Genomic DNA, 22,857 nt, shown 5'->3' with positions numbered 1-22,857 from the left:
CAAACTCATCCAAGATATCATTGAGACCAATCTTCTGACCAAATTTCACGAAGATTGGACAATGCGGCCTCTAGAGTGTTCACACAGTTTTACTAAAGCCATATATAACCATATATGGACCATATATAAATAACCATATAAGGAAAAATGCCCCGCCCCCTGGTGGCCATGTTTTTAAAGCAACCAAAACCATTTTCAAACTCATCCAAGATATCATTGGAAAAATGTTCTGACCAAGTTTCATGAAAATCTGACAATAAATGTGGCCTCTAGAGTGATAACAAGGTTTACTATAGCCATATAAGGAAAATGCCCCACCTCATAAATGCCATGTTTTTCAACCAACCGGCGTCATTTTAAAACTTGTCAAAGATATTATTGGGTTGAATCTTAAGTAATATGCATATAATAATGGAAAAAGGGCCATTATTCTTACAAAATGCTTGATACAGTTGTCTGCTCTTCTTTATAGATTGGGGTCATGTTGGTAAATAAGTTTGCAAAATATGAAAGCAATATGTCAAGGGACGTTGAAAATATTTTAGGTGGTACGCCAACTTTAACATAGATTTATCAATAATATGAATATTCAAAATGGTAAAGGGGCCATAATTATTACAAAATGCTTGATAGAGTTGTCTGCTCTTGTTTATAGGTTGGGATCATGTTGGTAAAGAAAAATGCAAAATATGAAAGCAATATGTCAAGGGACATTGAAAATATTTGGGGTAGTAAACAAACTTAAATATTTGCTGCATTTTCTAAGTGGAAAAGGGGCCATAATTATTACAAAATGCTTGATAGAGTTGTCTGCTCTTGTTTATAGGTTGGGGTCATGTTTGTTAAGAAGTACGCAAAATATGAAAGAAATATGCCAAGGGACATTGAAAATATTTGGGGTAGTACGCAAACTTTTAACATTTGCATGCTCACACTTACGCCAATGCTAAGGCTAACGCAAACGCCGGGTGAGTAGAATTGCTCCACTATATAGATTTCATATATAATAGTCGAGCTAAAAAGGGTCTTTCTGTAAATCTTAAAGAGAACAAATTAAAAACTCAACAGGCCTTTTTATTATTAAATATGCTTGTTTCCATATATAATTTAAGGCCCTTAAATCATTCAGGATATAACTTTGAACATTTTTTACAGAAATAAAATGATCTTAAAGTTCTCTGCAATGCAAAGTAATTTTTACACACTAGATATTTAAAAAAAAAATTGTTAACTTGTCCATGCTATTCGGGCCAGCTGTGCTCTAACTGCCTATGGAAAATCTTGATTATATATATATTATATATATATACCTGTTGTGACCCTTGAGATCCTTATGAAATGTTCATAATTCACTAATAACTGTATGTAAAAAAAATAGTATTACCAGATAATCGGGTTCAAAAGTTATTTCTTTCAAGACAGGATGGTTGGTGGGAAATGTCTTCCGACGAAACTGAAAAACATCTTAAACAAAATGAAAGTGACTTCTTGTATAATTTGAAGCACTATTCATTTTAATACAATTGTGTTTTGACAGCCATAGAGCCTAAAAATTAAAAGTAGGTCAACAAAACACAAAATGAAATCCAATGCATCACCAAATCTTCAACATATCCAATTAATAAAATTAATTTTTATATATAGACGGTTTTGATACATGGCACAACATCAGGGGTGTCAAATGTCCCAAATTTGAAATCCTTATGATAAAGTCTGGAGTCTGAGGCTGTAGGTCCCTTACAAGTAGAGCCCCCCAAAGCCATAGTTCATTGTTCTTTTTATAGTCTTAGTTGCTATTTCTGGTGAGTAAAATGCAAAATATTATAAGCCAGACCACCAGTAACACTCGATGTGTAATTGTCATTTTATATAAATGTTATGAAGAACATCGATAACAAGGGCTGTTTGTAAAACATGCATGCCCCCCATATGGGCTGTCCGTTGTAGTGGCAGCCATTATGTGAATACGTTTTTTGTCACCGTGACCTTGACCTTTGACCTAGTGACCTGAAAATCAATAGGGGTCATCTGCGAGTCATGATCAATGTACCTATGAAGTTTCATGATCCTAGGCAAAAGCATTCTTGAGTTATCATCCGGATTTTTTTTTACTGTTTCGGGTCACCGTGACCTTGACCTTTGACCTAGTGACCTGAAAATCAATATGTCATGATAAATGTACCCATGAAGTTTCATGATCCTAGGCGTAAGCGTTCTTGAGTTATCATCGGAAACCATTTAACTATTTCGGGTCACCGTGCATTTGGCTTTGACATAGTTACCTCAAAATTAATACGGGTCATCTGCGAGTCATGATCAATCTACCCATAAAGTTTCATGATCCTAGGCATATGTGTTCTTGAGTTATCATCCGGAAACCATTTTACTATTTCGGGTCACCGTGACCTTAACATTTGACCTACTGACCTCAAAATCAATAGGGGGTCATCTGCGAGTCATGATCTATCTACCTATGAAGTTTCATGATCCTAGGCGTATGCGTTTTTGAGTTATCAATCGGAAACCATTTACTATTTCGGGTCACCGTGACCTTGACCTAGTGACCTCAAAATCACTAGGGGTCATCTGCAAGTCATGATCAATCTACCTATGAAGTTTCATGATCCTTGGCATATGCGTTCTTGAGTTATCATCCAGAAACCATTTTACTATTTCGGGTCACCATGACCTAGAGCTTTGACCTAGTGACCTCTAAATGAATAGGGATCATCTGCGAGTCATGATCTATCTTCCTATGAAGTTTCATGATCCTAGGCCTAAGCGTTGTTGAGTTATCATCCGGAAACCACCTGGTGGACGGACCGACCAACCGACATGTGCAAAGCAATATACCCCCTCTTCTTCGAAGGGGGGCATAATAAATGTTAATCCACTAACCATACAGTAAAACAACTGTCCAAAAATATATCCAGATATGTCTTTTGCAAATGAAATAATATATGCACTTAGTTTGACAGCAGAAAATGGAAATTTAATGATGGGGGACATATGCTACATTTTGTAGTATGTAAGATTTCTGGAAAGTAGCCAAGAGGTTAGGTCAGTTACCTTTTATGTCCGTGTCAGCGGATAACCAATCAGACAATAATAAAACAAGGGACAAAATTGTCACAAAACCAGGTTTTCAATGTAGAAAAAAGTCTGATAGAGGGAGACAACTCAAACTGAACTGATTGTTAATAATTAACCCCCTTTGTTTCAAAATAAATATATTTTTAGTTGTGGCGACCTTGACCTTGGAGATATTGACGTAATTCTAAAGTGCAATCGTCCCACGATGGTGAACAAATATGCCAAATCATTTTTAAGTCTCACAATGAATGACATAGTTTTGGCCCGGACAAGCTCTTTTATGGCCATTTTTGACCTTTGAACTCAAAGTATGACCTTGACCTTGGATATATTGACGGTATTCTTTTGAGCGACACACCGTCTAATGATGGTGAACAAATGTGCCAAATGATTTTAAATTCTCACCAAGAACCACAACGTTATGGCCCGGACAAGCTTGTTCCGTCCGCCCGCCAGCCAGCATTTGCCAATCTAATAACCCGTTTTTTTCTTTGGAAAACCTTGTTAAAAAGACCAGGAAAAATCCATACTAAGCACACATGCCCCGCAAGCCAATGAAGCAATTACAATATTTGTTCACACCCCCTTAAAACAAATCATCGGATTTACACTGATCTAAAATTCAATCCTGAATGGCTCAAATCGGGATTTCCAAATAATCCGGACAATTAACACCCTTGCAACATGCATGGGTTGCTAAGTTACTAAATGTCCTACATATAACAAATTCAGAATTTGTGTACCATCCCACTCACATAAATAGCAATTGCAAGATGATGTCCATTACAAACCTGTTTGTTATCATTCTGACCTTTTTGTACTTCTATAGTTTTTCAAATTTTAATGTGATTAAAGTGCAAACACCTGATTATAGAAGGTATACCTAAGATCATATTGCTTGCCATGAGTAATAATCCAACAGATTGGCTTTGTTTGTATGCCAATAGATAGAGATTGCACATTATTTTTCAATATGTGGTTATGGACAACTGTAAACATTACTTCATGTATTTTAAGGGGCCTTTGCATTTTTTGGTAAATTGACAAAATAAAACAAGAGCTGTCACCATAGGATGACTTATGCCCCCTATAAATGCTTGATAGAAGTTATGAGCTTTTCCGAAACCTAAACACAGATTTCGAAACCTAAACGCGGACCCTAAGTTCAAGGTCACAGGAGTCAAAATTTGTGTGCGTATGGAAAGGCCTTGTCCATATACACATGCATACCAAATATGAATGTTATATCTCAAGGGACATAGAAGTTATGAGCATTTTTCAATATCTAAACGCAGATTTCGAAACCTAAACGCGGACCCTAACTTCAAGGTCAAGGTCACAGGGGTAACATTTTTTGTGCGTATGGAAAGGCCTTGTTCATATACACATGCATACCAAATATGAAGGTTATATCTCAAGGGACATAGAAGTTATGAGCATTTTTCAAAACCTAAACGCAGATTTCGAAACCTAAACGCGGACCCTAAGTTCAAGGTCACAGGGGTAACAATTTTTGTGCGTATGGAAAGGCCTTGTCCATATACACATGCATACCAAATATGAAGGTTATATCTCAAGGGACATAGAAGTTATGAGCATTTTTCAAAACCTAAACGCAGATATTGAAACCTAAACACGGACCTTAAGTTCAAGGTCAAGGTCACAGGGGTAAAAATTTGTGTTCGTATGGAAAGGCTTTGTCCATATGCACATGCATACCAAATATGAAGGTTATATCTCAAGGGAAATATTAGTTATGAGCATTTTTCGAAACCTAAACGCAAAGTGTGACAGAAATACGGACCGACAGACGGACAGTCTGATAACTATATGCCCCCTTTTCTTTGAAAGGGGGCATAAAAATTGTTTCAGACTTGCACATTTTTGTTGCAGTTATGATATTTGTGAGAAAACAGTTATACTTAACATTAACAACCTGAAAATGATAAATCGTTGCAAAGCAAAACAATTGAATAATTTGGAGTTCTGTTGTCGTTTTTTGTGACACTATGAGCTTTGCTTATAGAAACTAAAAGTATAAAATATTGTATGAGCATGGATGGCCGTCTTAGCGTTAGACTTTTACTCCAGAGGTCAGTGGTTCGAGCCCAGATGATTACTTTTTCTTTTAATTTGTTCTTGTTTTTTAATTGAGCTTTTTAGATTTAATGTTTACATTTATAAATATAACGCATTTAATGACAAACTTCAATACATGCCATAATCTGTTATAAGGTCCCTTAAATACCAAGATGAGTATCAAGGAACCTGAGTGAAACATTTTATTTTATTTCGGATATATACAGGACTGCTTATTGGAAACAAAAAGTTTGCTCGATTCTTGAATGACTTACAAAAATGTTTATCAAATCAAGTAGGTTCGTTTATTCTTCGTCTGTTGTCCCATCTCGCCAACAGTCAACCAGCTCCCTCCAGGCTTGTCAGTTCCAGGCGAGTCTCTCTAGCTGCCCCCATTTTGGCCCATCTGCTTAGAATCTGCATCCAGGTCATGGCGCCAGGTGTTACTGTATTTGAAATAAAGTAGGTTGGATGCCATTAAATGTGACTTTAAACACCATAATGACAGACAAAATAACAGGTTTATTTCCCTTCAATTAATAACAAGCAAATTCATTGAATTGATATCCCCCGCTAATTAGCTTCTGGACACAAAAGTGTTATATTTGACACTCAGGTAAAAAAGCATTTTTTTAGGTTCGAAGGGCCATAACTCCGTTATTAACAGATAGTGTACAATGCCATTTGGCATGCATCATCCTCTTATCTATACATATACTCATACCAAGTTTCAATGAAATCCACCAAAGCACTTCCAAGATATGGCTCCCAACACAAAAGTGCCGGATGGACGGAAAGACGGGCGGACAAGGCCAAAACAATATCCCTCCGCCTATTGCAGGGTGATAATAACATGAATGTAAATTAAAGCCAGCACATATATGAATTAACTGCCTAGATGGGTGTATTAAATATAATTTAGGGCTGTACAATACTTACTGATATGTGAGCATATATTTACTTTTAGTAAATATAAATAAATGTAACAGTAATACTTACACACTTGTGACTGTGAGTTTATACATGTAACTAAACTTCCTTTATAATTTTATAACAGTTTTTTTTATTCCTGCCATAGTATAAAGAAGTCACTTGCTCAATAACACATTTAAGCATGAGCTGTTTTTTTAATCTGCATACATAAGAAAACATCGAAAAAAAACACAAGAGGAGCATGTATCCGAAAGTAAATTACGTCCGAAATCAGGCAAGTTAAGCATGCGCGAAATACACCAAAACATAGATTAAATATGGTTTTAAACAGAATCATATGTAAAACGTGAATGATAAATTAAACATTATCCAACAAAAGCATGCAGCTTTAACCAAAAAACAACAGCAAAAATCAGCAATATAGCGATGTTGTTGAATAACTCGGCGAAGGCTAGCAAGAAGAGAATTTTCCAGGGGAAACAACTAAAAAGTAATGCAAACGGATTTAAATGGCTCATGCACGAAAGTTTATAATATAGCAACAACACATGATTTAGCTATAGAATTAGAATGCGAAAGATTTTTTTTAACTATTACTCGAAGATTCCTTAACTAAATAAAATATCAATAAAAGTTAAAACTTTGAGTTTGACCTACTTAGCAATCAATGGTCAAAACAACCTCGAAATAGCTTTTTCTTCATGTCAGCAATACAATTGTTGAGTTAATGTTGACGTAATACTAATAATGATAATACTATCCATATTCTCTACCTAGAATATTCATCATATTAAAATATCCAATAAATGTAGTATAATTTCTTTTCACGCTAACAATTCAAGATGGCTTACAATCGGTTTTGCTTGGGCATGCGCATTGCAAGCCTATTTGGTTTGGTCCCGCCTTTTTCTCCATATATGGTCATTTGAGCTTGTGGACGGCCGTGGACCATCCACCTACAGTTAAGTCTTTTTTGGCCATGTTTACATTTTAATTTTTCTGAATAATGTAACGCACGTGCGTAAGTGCGTATCGCTTACAAAGCTATGGGTCCAGGGGGTGGGGGGGGGGGGGGGGGGGGGGGGGGGGGCGAAGCCCCCCGGAGGCTCCACAATTTTAGTGCTTTTAAAGGCAATAAATATAAATGTGCAAAACATTTAGCGACTGTCTGTGATTAGTGGGAAATGTTGGGTAAGAAAAAGAAGAAAATTATTAAAATAGGTGATTTAGATCTTAAGTGTGTTTAGTGCCGGACACAAGACTCAAGACTGCATGCAAATACTGAACTAAGAATATTGCAGACAGTTACATATATACTGTGACAATACACATTTGTAACATAAAGTGATAAATGGAGGACAGTGTCATTCGTGTTGGTAATTTTAATATATCTCTTTACAGAATCACGCCGGGTATTCGGATACTTTAATAACAGATGGAACTTCGATAACAGAGAACAACAAAAGCCACGCGCGGGCGGAGAATTTTTTTTGCATTTATGTTCTGTTCATTTGGTTTTCAGACACGAAACATTATTTGGTCGATGAATGGTATAGTACTTCAAATTGCGAAGAAAGAAGTTCGTGGAAAAACGGTGGATTTTATACAAAAAATGATAAAATTCCATCGATGATCATCATGATTTAGATTATCAGTACGTATTACAACAAAATAAAAATACTTGGAAATAAATCAAGAACGTGCCAACTATTCCAAATAAAAGATCAATATGTCCATTAATGTTACAACATGTAACATGTTAGTTCTGTTATCGAAGTGCCATCTGTTATCGAAGTATCGCATTAGCAGCGTGAGAATGTTCATTTCACAACTGTAACGTGTATTGTTTGATGATTTAGCTAACTCAAACGACAGAAATCAAATCGAAGTAATAACAATCAATTTAAACGTACAGAACTAGACCTATACGATAAAGACTAAGGGGAGTAATATTGTATCGCACGGCTTATAATCATCAAGTCGAAATGTATTGCATAAACATTATACAATATCAAAGCACAATAAATAATATCGACATGGAGCAGTAAAAGTCAACAGAACATACAAAGTATGAAGCATCACATTGCTAACTATTATGAAAAATGTACATATAGTATTCGTAAATGAATGCTGAGGTTGATTTATACTAGTGAAAAGTATATAAAGAGTTTCTTTATAATTAGTCAGTGTATATTCTTAATTTCTAGGCTTAATATATAAATTTGGCAATATTATATAAGTTTTTTTTTGCAAATATGGCTCTTATTAGAGTTCTTCTTTAACAAGAGAATATGTTTTTAATTTAGATGATGAATTTACGTCGATGCAAGGTTTAGTGATTATTATCTTTAATTCGCCTTTTATCAATACCGAGTTTTCCGTACAGTGTGGATGATTTTGTGGGGGTTTAAACTCCAAGAAGTGATCTAAAAAATTTAGCGTGCATTTACTCAAAGTATTTTGCGTGATGAAAACCCCATATTTCAGAGCAGAAATTTAGGATTGGAGTAACACGGAAGTCAACCTTTTTTATTCTTTGCTGGATTTTTAAATCAATTGTAACAAATATCTGAAATAATTTACTTAATGAAATGATGCATATTGTGAAATCTGTGAAAGTAACCATTTTTGAACAAGTTTATGCCTAGGTATTTGAACGAATCATGATGCTATGCGGATCGAATGCTCCGTTTGATGCCCCTACTGATAGTCCATGGTGGCCTTGCACGGACTCCCATTAATTAAGAGTGTCGATCCGTTGAATTAAGCACTTTTTTCCATGTTCCTTTGCGCGTCGCATAACATCGTATTGCGTTTTGCGGGCATCTCTCATCTCATTTGGAAGCTGCACGCCTATGCTGATTTGTTTGTCTTTTAATCGGTTCTTTGTAGCTTATTTGATCGATGCCGCGCGGATTCAATCGCGATCCTTGCTATAGTGAAAATTGACGATGATCGGGCGTGGTCGGTTTATATTGACGCTTCCCCATGTGGCTGGGCAATATGCAAAATCAAGCTATATTTTGTCTCGTAACTCTAGCGGTGTTTGAATGACGTCTGCAACGACTTATGTACAGTTATCAATTCCAGCTGAGGAGCTTAATTCCGGCACGCCATAGACGACAATATTGTTGAGCATGGACTTTGTCTCAAGATCGTGAAGTTTTTCATCTGTCTTCTTTTAAATTGCCTCTAGGGCCATGTATGGCGCGATACTGTTACTTCTTAATCTGCACGACTTATTAATCTGCTTAATCTTTGAGGTTATGTTTGAGAGACCCTCGGAATTCTCATCAAGTGTTGAGCCCATAAATTGTCTCAGTGTGTTGCACTCGACAGTCTATGTCTTTCATTTTCGTTTCCAGACCCGATACTTTCGCGGCGATTGAATTAAAGGTCTGTTCAATACGATCTATCGACTTCATTTTGTCTTTGATACACTTTCGGACAAGAGTTCAGTAGCCCATGGTTGTTGCATCACGGGCCCAAACCCGAACGAGGAATGTGGGGGTGCGGGGCTCTGACCGTGTCCAGGGTAGGGTTGCGAGTATGCCATATATGGTCAATGTCCGCAAAAGTCCGTTATAATTAATTGAGATGGGTTGTACTGACCAATGTCCACAATGTCCACTTGTGTATTTTTTTTACTTATCTTATCGACGTGGTCGTTTTCAACAATAAGCGCTCTGCGCGGTTTCCTTGCGCTTTCTTCTAATAATGGTGAAATTGTTTTCTACTTAGATTTTCTGCTACCAGTATTGTTCAGAGTTATGTTTTTGGCAGGCATCAAAAGCTCAATATAAGTTTCAACTGTATATCCAAAATTTAGAGAATACCTCATTGGGAAACACTTTAAATCCATACACGATTGAGCTCGAATAGTGTGTACTCCTCCATCGACTGTCAATCTCAATCAGGTTAGTAAGTTGTATCCAATTATGCCAATGTTAAATCAAGTACAGTACACAAAAGACCGAACCTAATAATACACATATAGAATAAAAACATGAATATGCACACAAATGCGTGTACAGCTTGATTAAAATAAAATTTACCAGATCACATATTGAAATTATTGGTCAAAACATCATAACTCATTTTTTATGTTGTCTCAACTTGAATAATTTATTAAGCATGCCAATTTCACCCACACTGTGTTAATCAGGTGTTCAGTGTAGATTGACTGAGAGTGCAAAATTGATACATTTATCAAACAGTGTCTAAAATGAAATTATCCTTTACTACACTTTGTGGAATATGTCACCCGAAAGCGATAAAATGTGTTGTTTTGGGTAAACTAGGCTAAAATACAACTATACATAACAACACAGTAAAATGACTGAATAAATAAACAGATTCATGACATAATTTTTTTTCTTCAAAGATCGTGCATTCTTATCGCTTTTTAAAGAATTGTGTTAGTAGTTCGCCTTCGCGATTAAGATGAATATAGAACCAGATAAGGGGAACTCAATCATTTCTTCATTGTGAAGCACAGCATGGGACTATTGACGCATGTATTGGTACTTTTTGCGACGTGTGGGCTAGGTATATGTATTTATGGCATTTCTTAATAATAATTATAGTGATTCCTACATTAGTTAAAAACTAATTGAACACTTTACACGTTTTTTAGGTGTAGCTGACAGTAAACACGGAACAATATATGTGCCGTTCTCTGTGAAAAGAGGATTTAATGCATGTGCGCAAAGTGTCATTCCAGATTAGCCTGTGCAGTCAGCACAGGCTAATCAGGGACGACACTTTCCGCTTTTATGATACATTATTTTCAGAGATAGTCTCTTCTTAGCAAAAGTCTAGTTTAGGCGGAAAGTGTCGTCCCTGATAAGTGCGGACTGCACAGGCTAATCTGGGATTACACTTTACGCACATACATTAAACCCTTTTTCACAGAGCACGGCTATATAATTAGTCCGCAAGATGCGTTAAAATAGTTCAATGCATTGTATCGTATTGTGATATAAAAACGCAGTCGTTATTATTCTTATTGCATTTACATTCCCAATCCGTTTTTGAAACGGATAAATTACAAAAAACAAACTTTTATTAATTTATTTGTAAATTGTGTCGTCCTATCTCGCCAGCTTTCAGCCAAGGGAATGTTGGATGTCCTATAGACTTCTTTCAACACGGTGACTCGTGCTATCATTTCTTTGCAACGCCGGTAATGTCCTGGTGGGATGCCATGGTAAGTATATAAACAAACTCCAGTTTCATCAGCAGAAGAGAAATTTTATTATAAAAAAAATAGATGGACCTTTTTTGTATCAAGTGACCAACTTTTTTCTTAAAATTTGACCCAGACAAACACACGAGACACATTTCATAATTCAACGAAAAATACGATTAACATTACTAAATATCTGGGGCGCATTGGAATGATCAATGCAAAGCATTGGGGTTTCAACCGTTTGGAGCCCCAAACCTCACAACCTAAACAGGGGCATTTCACAAATTATTTAAGTATAAAATTATATACTCTTGAATATTATAATCAATGAGAAATAAGCAATAAAAAGAATATATACTTTAATACGATTTTTACTATTTAGTTGTTCGATGCAAATCATAGCGCGATTAGTGTAACTTTCTGAGGCACGATGGAGTGGGATAAAAACAAAGTGACATTAATCGCGCTATGATTTGCATCGAACTACTAAATAGTAAAAATCTTCTACTAAATAGTAAAAATCGTACAAACATAAGATTGTGTTTAAATATAATCAAGTTAAATAATTAGATCCTAGTCATGTAATTACCAGAAAAAGCCGTAATGTTGGAAGCCTAGAGCTGTTACTTTTGCAAGTTTTAAGCATAAATCCAATACATTTTGTTCACTATTATTATTATATTTATCTCAAAATCAACGAATACTTCGTAGAATTAAGTTTACCCATAAGAATAAGTGTTCCTTAAAGCAAAGATTTGATAACATTGATTTCACGAGATACAAAATGATTGCTTTTATTTTTTTGAACAATATATTCCATTTGAATTTTCCGCGCTATCCGAACATTTACGAGCAAACGCGAGATCGGCTTTGGGCATTTTCGCAAGCATTACGTAGTTCTAATGAATAATCACTAATAAATTAATACATGTAATTTACGTTGACGCTAACAAACTTATTGGAAAAATCTAATCAATATAGATAGCAACCACCGCCAAAACATGATTTCACATATCTAAAGCAATATACAACATTCCAAAAATAATATCCGAAATGTTTGTTTACAATTCCAAAACTGAAATTCTGATGGACAATTCGAACATTCCAATTTAATTCTGATGGAAACTGTCAATGATGTCTGGTTGTAGGTTCATAAAAAAGTCAGACACTTAAATAAATATTCAAGTATGAACATATCAAAGTCCGAACGTATTTACTTACTATATATACGAAGACATTTGGTCCACAAGCGGTTTGTAAACGCAGTTGAATTTCAGAACTTGATGACGGAAGCTGCAGATTTCTGGGATAGCCTGCATACATTAAAGCAAACAGGATGAATCTGATCCTGACTCGAAATCCTCCGTAAAACGAAACAAGATTACATCGTGAAACGAGTTTTAGAATGCTAAAAAGTTGCAGAATGTTTGTATTTTAACGTTTTTACATGTTACTTGTTTTAGGGTCTTTTTCCGTATGGCACTTTTTGTTGGTGGAAGTTTCTCTTAAACAGTGTTTTTTTCTTTCTTTAACTAGTACCGGGGAACGGTACCTTTCCCAAAGCCTACCGGAGGTTCCCAATTTTAGCACTGGACCTTTCCAAATCTCCATATCTACCGTTTCTTACGATCCTATGTGCCGTTCCCAATTGCCAGTGCCTTTTATTTTCGCTGGAAATATCTTTTAAAATTATTTTTGGTCATTTATTTTCGCCGGGCATCGTTGCGAAGAAAGCAGGCTTCCTGAAAAGTTCAAAAAGGTGCCTGTCAACCGGACAGGCTGATGGAAAAGTTAGCCTGTCCGGACTAAACTTCACCAGACCGAACAACATGAGTTTATAACTGAAGAATTAAGTAGTTTAACTCATATTTATTGCAATGTGCAGCCTGTGTATTAGTACACTCAATAAAATAAAACGAATCCAGAAAATCGCTCCTACGGACAGTCGCTCCGACGCTAAATTTGACAGGGCGGACAGTCGCTCCTACGATGTTTTGACAGGGCGGATAGTCGCTCCTACGATGTTTTGACAGGGCGTACAGTCGCTCCTACATTATTTTGCCAACCCGGACAGTCGCTCCTACATTATTTTGACTACACGGCAAAACGTAGTATACGCCGATCAAAGGCTAACACCTATAATTAACCGACAATTATTATTGCCAACTTGTTAAAAGAAAGCCGATTCAACATGAGCCGATCAATGTGATTTTTATTAATAAATTTACTTAACAAACTACTAGTATGCTACAGCTTGCGTGTTCTAGTGATTACAGTGTATGATGGACAACAGCTTTAAATTATTGTCAGACTCATAACAGAATAACATAACACGATTGGTGTTTCACGATCATCCTGAAAGTCAAGACCATCATCGGAATCACAATCAGAGTCTTCCTCACACAGTTTTGCAAAGTCATTGTCCATGGACTGGTAAAATGAGACAGCTGCAAGGTTGCATTCTCAGGCACAGACTCGACAATACTTGGTTCCGATTCACCACAGAAGCTGACGATGTGGATGGGAGAAATTTAGCAACGACATTTGTTTGCATGTGTATTGTTTGTTACAACATTTGTAATTGGATAGATGGTTATATATCGATAAAATTGACGTTTTCAAAGACCTAGATAACATTATATATAGGTCTTTGACGTTTTCAAACAAAAACAAAGGGAGAGCACTCTTTAAAAACTAGTGACGCTTTAGTGTTCTTAATGACAAAAAGGCTCGAAAATCACGAAAAGAGTGGTGTTTTCTTTCTTTTCGCAAGTGTTAGACTTTTCGGTATTTAGTCATATTTTTTTGGCCTTTCACAAGGACCGGCGATATTAGAAACTTCGCCGAACCGTACAAAATTTTGCCGGACAAGACCGGCGTTTTAAGGAAGCCTGAGAAAGTAAACAAAACTTTTCAAAGGGGCGCCACTCTAACCGTTGTGTAAAATGTGACTGGATGGTTGCGCATGCGCAATTAATTTCCTTGTAGGTTACAATATACCAAAAGATTTCCTTAACAAATTCAATGTAAAATCAACACCTTCAACGAAAAATAAAGTCAAACTTTTGCGCGTAGACACCCCCATACCCATACCTTTTCTTAAAGAGCATGCCAAGCCGAATGGATTTAAACAATAAAAAAGATAGGTCATGCAGTATGTAAGAAAGAACTCGACGCGAATCAACGGTCACTGTTTTAAGGCCACCTTTTTACCGGCTGATCTCCAGTTGATGAGGGTTTCCCGCCATCTGTCAAAATCTCATGTAGTCTCCAACCTATAAGCAAAACACTGAATTTGTAGTATACAACAATGTTTTCCCTACCACATGCACACAGAAATATTCAAAAATAAAGTCATGGCAAGTGCACATACAGAGAATTGTGTCTTCAAATAAATGACGTTCCATTTTTTAGAGGGTATAGCATTGAACACCAAAATGATTTAGTATATTGTAACCTGTATACTATATATAAAATGGTTGAAGTTCGATATCAATTTTTACCATGACAGCACTATATCATCATACATCATTGGAAAGATAAATGCATAATCTTTTGAAAAAAATGCATGTCATCAAATGCTATGTGTTGTAACTCAAAATATTTACCTTAGAATAGGCACACCAGTTTTGACAGATGTGGAGGCGACCATTTTGGGCTCAAATAGTATGACCTACTTTCAAAGCCGGGAACCATCAACAGAAAAAGTAGAGCACAAAAGTGGCTTTTTATCTTATTGCTTACAAATATACCTTTAAATTGATACCAAAACATTCCATTTGCAATGTATTTTACAAATCCTATGCAGCATGCACTGAACAATGTGTGCTTAGTATCAAACTGACTGCAAACAAGAGTTCCGGATTGGGGTTATGTGACCTGGATTACATGACCGCGACGAGTGATCGATTTTTCGCGTGAAATAATTCCATCGTAAAGACCATTCTTCCTTACATCATTAAACTTTCTCAACACTAGTTTTTGTTGACATTTAAAAAAAACGTAACCGTATTGAGTTAAATGCTCATATTACTTAAGATCTAAGTATAGTTTTAAAGTGTCAAGTCCGGACAGAAACTATTCGGATACGGATGTAAACAAATAAAAGTTTACATAAAATTAAAAATAATGAGACCTGTGTGTAACATAAAAATTCCTTTACTTATTTACAACATATTAATTAGCATTTTATGGCAGATGATCTTTTAAAATATCTTATTTGATGATTTAAAAAAACACATCAAAACAAAATATAAGACTAACCTTTGAAAATAGTTGTTAAAGCATTCCATTCTAAAAACTCATTTTGGTTATGTGTGGCTATTCTCACTGTCTATTGTTGAAAGACTTCAAACAAGTCTAAGTTCCATTGTTGTTGTTTTTGTTTTGTTTTTTTAAGTTGTTAATTTAACTCGCATAAAACATTACAGGGCTTGTGAGACTCTTAAGGGATTAAACAAAATTATTAATATTTTTTATGCAACCTCAGTGATTATGCCTTTCAATAAAAGATATTTTTTCCATTGACAGGCACATTCCTACTGAAGTGGAAATAACACAATTTTCACATGACATGATATGATTGTCAAAATATCATCACTAGTAGTTTTTCTGTTAAAACCTAGAGCTTAAAATGCTTTGTGATACCTTTCCTCTTTGGGGAAAAAAACGCTGCACTCTATATAGCATAATAGTATTGAGTAGTGTGTATGGATCTTTGAAAAGTCGTACATTTACGAGATTAACATGCTTATCATTGAAGCCATTAACAATGTGAAGAAGGGCAAATACATACAATTATGGTAATGTTAAAAAGTAATGAGTGTTATGCATGAACATAAAACCTTAAATGGGATAAAATAAATGCAAACAACGCCAACCCTTGATTTGAATCGATACAGATGATCTAGTAAAATGTATTGTATAAACAAAACGACAAAAACATTATCTATGCTAGCGTTTATACCACACGGACAATAGACTTTTTTGGTGCAGAATGCAAATCAAAATAGTTTACATAAATTACCATAATTTCATTGCAGGCATTCTGTGGCATGTATGGGTTCGGCGAAGGAACGCTCGCCATAGTTGATTCAGCGGAAGAGCAAAAGTTTCTGGAAAATGAGCTGAAATCCAGATACCGTACGTTTACACAATTTTCACTTGTAGCTATGCATTTTTTTATCAAAGAGGAATCTCTATATAATTATTTCAGCTTTTTATAAGCAGAATACACAATAGACTGTTATTATCTATATAATTATTATCAATATATATGTACAAAAAACGTCAATATCGGGAAAAACAATTTCTTTCTTCGAAAATACATATATCTAATAATATTTTTCATACCGTACAGACGCATGTCTTTAAATGGCAAGTAAAATTGATTTTGCATTAACGTTTACTAAAATTCATCTTCACGCAAAATAAACACGTGTTGAACTGCGCATTAGTTTTATATCATACATCATTCTGCATACAAAATTATGAACATACTTTACCCCCAACGTTGTTTTATGAAGCTATTTCCAATTTTTAACTTATGCTGTCATCCCTTAAAGCTGATCGTTTTACATGCTAACATACTAACACCAGCGCAAAGGTTCGTTTGTATAATCGCAACCCCCATTTACGTCAAGATACGTCTTTAACTCTTTACCACTTAGATACGTCTTTAACTCTTTACCACCAAGAAACGTATTAAACCCTTTACCACTTAGATACTTACGAAACACTTGACCACTGAGATACGTATTTAACCCTTTACCACTTAGAAACGTATTTATAGAGAATACTAGATTTGCGTTGAATGCAGAGAAGTTTATGTTGCGAGGCTTAGAACGCCGGGAGCGCGAGCCTTGGCGAGCGCTTTCGGTGTTCGAGCCGAGCAACATAAACTTCTCTGTATTCAACGCTAATCCTAGTATTCTATTTACCCCTTTTGATTTTTTTTCAACGTGACATTTAATATAAATAGATCTAATAACCTTAACAATAATTTTAATTCATTTTTAAAAGCGCTTAAAATCTAACGAATAACCATGCGTAGTGATATAAATGTAGATTGTTCTGGTACGCAAACATAGTCTTTAAAATATCACGCACAAACTGTAAAACGAGTAAAAATATCACCATATGCCTCGATTCAATTTTACGCAGCATGAGAATTGTAACACATAACGACCGCGAAAAGAAGATTTTACTTTAATACTATTCATTTTATTTTCGAAAGAAAATGATCAAAATCCAATATGGCGGCGATTGCTCCTGGAACAATGATGTCGATTTCAACATACATGTACATGTAGATTTACACACAGAGTCGTTCTAAACATAAATTATCAAAAGAACTATACTCGCCTTATTTTTTCATGGACGCTGCAGATTTTGATGGCGCCTAGATCTAACCTTCACCTCATGTAGTGTGTGACCCAACCCATTGAAGATAATCCGTCACAATACTATTAATTTTTGAAACACTTGTTGCAAACGGTTTATTCTTACTGAATAGTTTTTCTTTGATAAAATAACAAAAACAAAGTTTATTCATCAAAGAAAATACCCTTACGTTTACTTACATCCAAAAGCAAAACAATTCGAATAGACTACTGAACCAAATTACACACCCATCAATATGTTCTACACACACAATTCCACATCCAAATATGCACGCACATTCTGAACATCAATAACACGAATAAGCTAGATCTACATGTAGATCTTAATCCTTCGTCTCACCGGTTCCATCCGAGGTAAGTAGATTAGTCCATAGAATATGCACTTCATATTATAATTACATCCAGAATAAATGTACGCGGAACAAATCGCGTCTTCAATGTTTTATTCCCAGACATCTCATACTAGTTTCGTGTACACCAGAAGATGATATCACATATTTTGGAAAATGACGCAATAAGTATGTCATTTTATGACGCCATCAATCAGCTGATTCATTATACGGATGGCGAAAAATTATGTCCTTTGACTAGATTTAAAGGTTGAAGGTCGTATAATTTTGAAGCTAAAGTTTTCTCGACTCTAGAGATTTCTTATGAAAAATCATTCAGTGGTAAAGTAAAAAGTAGTCCGTGCACGCGCCAGGTATATTAAACAAGGTGGGAGACAGGCAAGTTTATTCCACAAGGTGTTATACCGTCAATGTCGGTATAAAAATGGGATAAAACCCTTTACCACTCAGATACGTATTTAATCCTTTACCACTTAGATAGGTACTAAACCATTTATCACTTAGATACGTATTTTAATCTTTACCACTTAGATACGTATTTTAACCCTTTACCACTTTAATACGTATTTTAACCATTTACCACTTAGATACGTATTTTGACGCATTTATAGTCCTTTTGAAAGTTACATTTAATTTTTAAAGGATTCATTTCCAACCCGTAGTTACTGGTGAGTAGCAAACAGCATAAAGCCTGAACAGACTGCGACTTACTCGCAGGCAGTTCTGGTTTTATTCTGGTTGCAAAAGCCGTTTTCACTTTACTTCTTATGTGGAAAATGGATAGTTTTATACCCATTATCCATAATTAAGCTCCCGGCAGTGTGCTCAAAGACTTCTGGATCGGTGCATACGATCTCGTCAATGAAGGAACGTGGGTCTGGGTCAAGAAAAACGAGTACGTGAGAAACGGCTTTCAAAACTGGGCCGTGGGGGAGCCGAACGGTGGAACAAACGAGAACTGTCTGGGGCTGTATGACAATCTGCAGTACAAATGGAACGACGCCCCATGTAATCTTGACGAAGGGTTTATATGCGAAGTCCCGTAAGTTTTGAAGACGTTTATGCAAATATTTAAAGAAAACCATAATTGATCTCCAATTAAAATATTAAAATAGCATTTAATGGCTTGAGCAAACACATTTGAAATAATTCTACCCACCTAAAGGTCTACCATTCCAGAGGTCCCCGGTTCAAATCCCGGCCGGGGCACTGGAAATTTCAGAAATGCTTCAAGTGTTTCCCACCCAACTTGAGATGTACTGGTATGAAACCCAGGTAATTCTCGCGTGTATCGGTGCTATACACTGAGCACGTAAAAGAACCAAGGTATCTATTCGCAAAGAGCTAGGGTATCGCACCCGGATTCCTTGTATCCCAATACTGTCTCTTCTGCTTGCTGTCTCTTCAGCAAAACCAAAGGACCCCATTGGAAATAAGTGCTTGCACTTTCATGGGTTATCCTTGACCGCAAAGTCAAAATAAATACATACAAATACATACATACAAAGAACGTATGTTAGACGACTTATACGTGTTTTTAGTGAAGTTTGTATAATGTGTAATACAAAATGATTTCATATCAATCTATTCTGCTCAGTAATTTGTCTTTAGTATTTATTGCGTAGAAAATATAAAATACATTTAAAACTATGAAATACACTTCAAACCAACTTAAAATATTATTTAGATAAACATTACTTTTACAAAGCCTGACCAAATAAAATTAATTAACACGAGTAAAATTCAATACAAATTATGTTGTTGTTTTTAGCTCACCTGATTGCTCAGGTGAGCTTTTCTGACCGGTCTTTGTCCGTCGTCCGTCCGTAAACATTTGTTCGTAAACACTCTAGAGGCCACATTTCTTGTCCAAATGAGTTCAAATGTGGTTCCTGTGTGTTGAAAAACATGGCCGCCAGTGGGCGGGGCAGTTTTCCTTATTTGGCTATAGAGAAAACTTGTAAACCTCTAGAAGTCACAATTTTTGACCGATTATCATGAAAAATGGCCAAAACATTGGTTTTATTGAATTCTTGGACGAGTTCGAAAATGGTCCAGATCGGTGAAAAAACATGACCGCCAGGGGGCGGGGCAGTTTTCTCTATATGTATATAGTGAAAACATGGGAACACTCATGAAGTCACATTTTTGGTCCAATGTTCATGAAATTTGGTCAGAACATGTGTTTTTTGGATATGACCGTTGAGTTCGAAAATGGTTCGGATCGATAAAAAAGCATGGCCGCTGGGGGGGGGGGGGGGGTCATTTTCCTTATATTTATATAGTAATAACAGCTTTTGAACACTATATAGTTTATCATGTCAAGGGAAGTAACTGCAAATGAAAAATTATGTTGAATTGACAGAGTTGTCTCCCGTTTTAAAATATTTGTTTTGTGCACAAGAAGATTAAGTGAAGTTAATTATAAATGATAGTATTACATTCTGGAAGATAGCAAACGTTTGAATATGTTTTTTATTGTTTGATGATTCTGTACAATATGGCATTCTTTTGTCAAACAATTAAAGCGAGACTATAAGATTGTTATATGTGTAAATTGTAATATATTGATAAATACATGTTACAATAACACAACATAGGCAAGATATTGAAGACGAATTTCATTAAATGCAGCAAAGACAAATTAGCGCCCCGAGCTGATGGTGACGAAGATATTTCGTACATATTTTCCTACAATAACCGAAGCATTCGTCTTTATATTAGGATCGGAGTTAGTGTTCGTGTGTCGAATGAATAGACATCGCTGCAGGAATTTAAAAACAACCATTAAACTAAATTAAGATTCACATCGTACATGCATGATATACATTCTGGCAAATTCGACTGTACAGACATTTTCGATTTTAGAATTAAATATCTCGCTTATTTCGCAGTTTTCGACACATGTTCTTCTTAAGTTTTATTTTAAATTATATTGAAATGTATGACCTTGTTAACACTCTAGAGGTCACATTTATTTTCTGATCATCATGAAACTTGGTCTGAAGATTTGTCCCAATGATATCTTGGATGAGTTCGAAAATGGTTTTTGTTGCTTTAAAAACATGGCCACCAGGGGCGGGGAATATTTTCTTATTTGGTTGTATATGGCTTTAGCAAAACATTGTTAACACTCTAGAGGCCACATTTATTGTCCAATCTTCATGAAATTTGGTCAGAAGATTCTTCTCAATGATAATTTGGATGAGTTCGAAAATAATTATGTTTGCTTGAAAAACATGGCTTCCAATGGGGCGGGGCATTTTTCCTAATACGGTTATAGTAAAATCTTGTTAACACTCTAGTTTTATTTAATTCAGTTGCCCAATCTTCTTGAAATTTGGTCAGAACATTTGTGTCCTGTGTAGTAAAGTTTGGTGTTATTATGTCAGTATTATGTACCATTAACTGTTTTATTTAATTTTTCATAACACAGAATTTTCATAATTAACAACTGTTTTAGTCATTATTACTTATGGTAAGCCCATCAACTAAGAGAAAGCTGAAATGAAGACAAGATGTACACATTTTTGCAGTATCTATCTCCATTGTTTAACCTGCTGAGTCATATTTTCCAATCTATTTTAGTTATGCTCTAGAATTTGTTAGACCCCAGATATTGATCATTGCAGTGTGTAACTATTTACCACTCAGTTTACTGACCCTCTCACTGTGCTGTATGCCAGATGTTAATATCAGTGGTCAGTAATAAAAGCTGGTTGAACTGTTTGATATATTTTTAGCTCACCTGATTGCTCAGGTGAGCTTTTGTGACCGGTCTTTGTCCGTCGTACGTCCGTCCGCCCGTCCGTTAACATTTGCTCGTAAACACTCTAGAGGCCACATTTCTTGTCCAATCTTCATGAAACTTGGTCAGAAGCTTTGTCCCAATGAAATCTCGGCCGAATTCGAAACTGGGTTGTGCCGGTCAAAAACTAGGTCACTAGGTCAAAAAAAGAAAAACATTGTAAACACTGTAGAAGTCACATTTCATGCGCAATCTTCATGTTACTTTGTCAAAATGTTTGTCTTAATGATATCTTGCTTGAGTTCAAAAGTGGTTCCGATCCGTTGAAAAACATGGCCGCCAGTGGGCGGGGCAGTTTTCCTTATTTGGCTATAGAGAAACCTTGTAAACACTCTAGAAGTCACACTTTTTGCCCAATCATCATGAAATTTGGTCAAAACATTGGTTCAATTGATGTCTCGGATTAGTTCGAAAACGGTTGAGATCGGTGAAAAAACATGGTCGCCAGTGGGCGGGGCATTTTTCTCTATATGTATATAGTGTTAGTTTTCCCTATTTGGCTATAGAGAAATCTTGTAAACACTCTAGAAGTCACAATTTTTGCCCAATCATCATGAAAGTTGGTCAAAACATTGGTTTTATTGATATCTCGGGCGAGTTTGAAAATGGTCGGGATTGGTGAAAAAACATGGCTGCCAGTTGGCGGGGCATTTTTCTCTATATGTATATAGTGAAAACATGTGAACACAGTAGAAGTCACATTTTTAGCCCAATTTTTATGAAATTTGCTCAGAACATTTGTTTCCTTGATACGAGAGTTGAGTTTAAAAATGGTTCCGGTCAGTTAAATAACATGGCTGCTGGGAGGGGGGCAGTTTTCTTATTATGCCCCCCCCCCCTTCGAAGAAGAGGGGGTATATTGTTTTGCTCATGTCGGTCCGTCCGTCCACCAGATGGTTTCTGGATGATAACTCAAGCGCGCTTATGCCAAGTATCATGAAACTTCATAGGTACATTGATCATGACTCGCAGATGACTCCCATTGATTTTTAGGTCACTAGG

At 35.8% G+C, this 22,857-nt stretch overlaps 2 protein-coding genes across 4 annotated transcripts in view; one reads left to right on the top strand and one right to left on the bottom strand.

Moving 5' to 3' along the window:
* The window catches only part of LOC127851275 (histone-lysine N-methyltransferase, H3 lysine-79 specific-like), a 171,549-nt gene that overhangs the window by 73,779 nt on the left and 74,913 nt on the right, over positions 1-22,857 (bottom strand). The gene's annotated exons all lie outside the window — the stretch shown is intronic.
* Positions 10,512-22,857, top strand: part of LOC127851466 (perlucin-like protein) — a 111,028-nt gene continuing 98,682 nt past the window's right edge. Inside the window, exons 1-4 of one of the 2 annotated variants that reach the window (XM_052385283.1) lie at positions 10,512-10,653; positions 11,211-11,314; positions 16,339-16,438; positions 18,858-19,089. In XM_052385283.1, coding sequence (XP_052241243.1) covers positions 10,605-10,653; positions 11,211-11,314; positions 16,339-16,438; positions 18,858-19,089 — 485 coding nt within the window. In that variant the 5' untranslated portion in view covers positions 10,512-10,604. The remainder of the gene's footprint in view (positions 10,654-11,210; positions 11,315-16,338; positions 16,439-18,857; positions 19,090-22,857) is intronic. The other variant, XM_052385262.1, reaches the window with a different exon arrangement.

This window comes from Dreissena polymorpha, chromosome 1 (genome assembly GCF_020536995.1).
Source record: "Dreissena polymorpha isolate Duluth1 chromosome 1, UMN_Dpol_1.0, whole genome shotgun sequence".
NCBI lineage: Eukaryota > Metazoa > Mollusca > Bivalvia > Myida > Dreissenidae > Dreissena > Dreissena polymorpha.
This window is presented reverse-complemented; position numbering and strand designations above follow the sequence as displayed.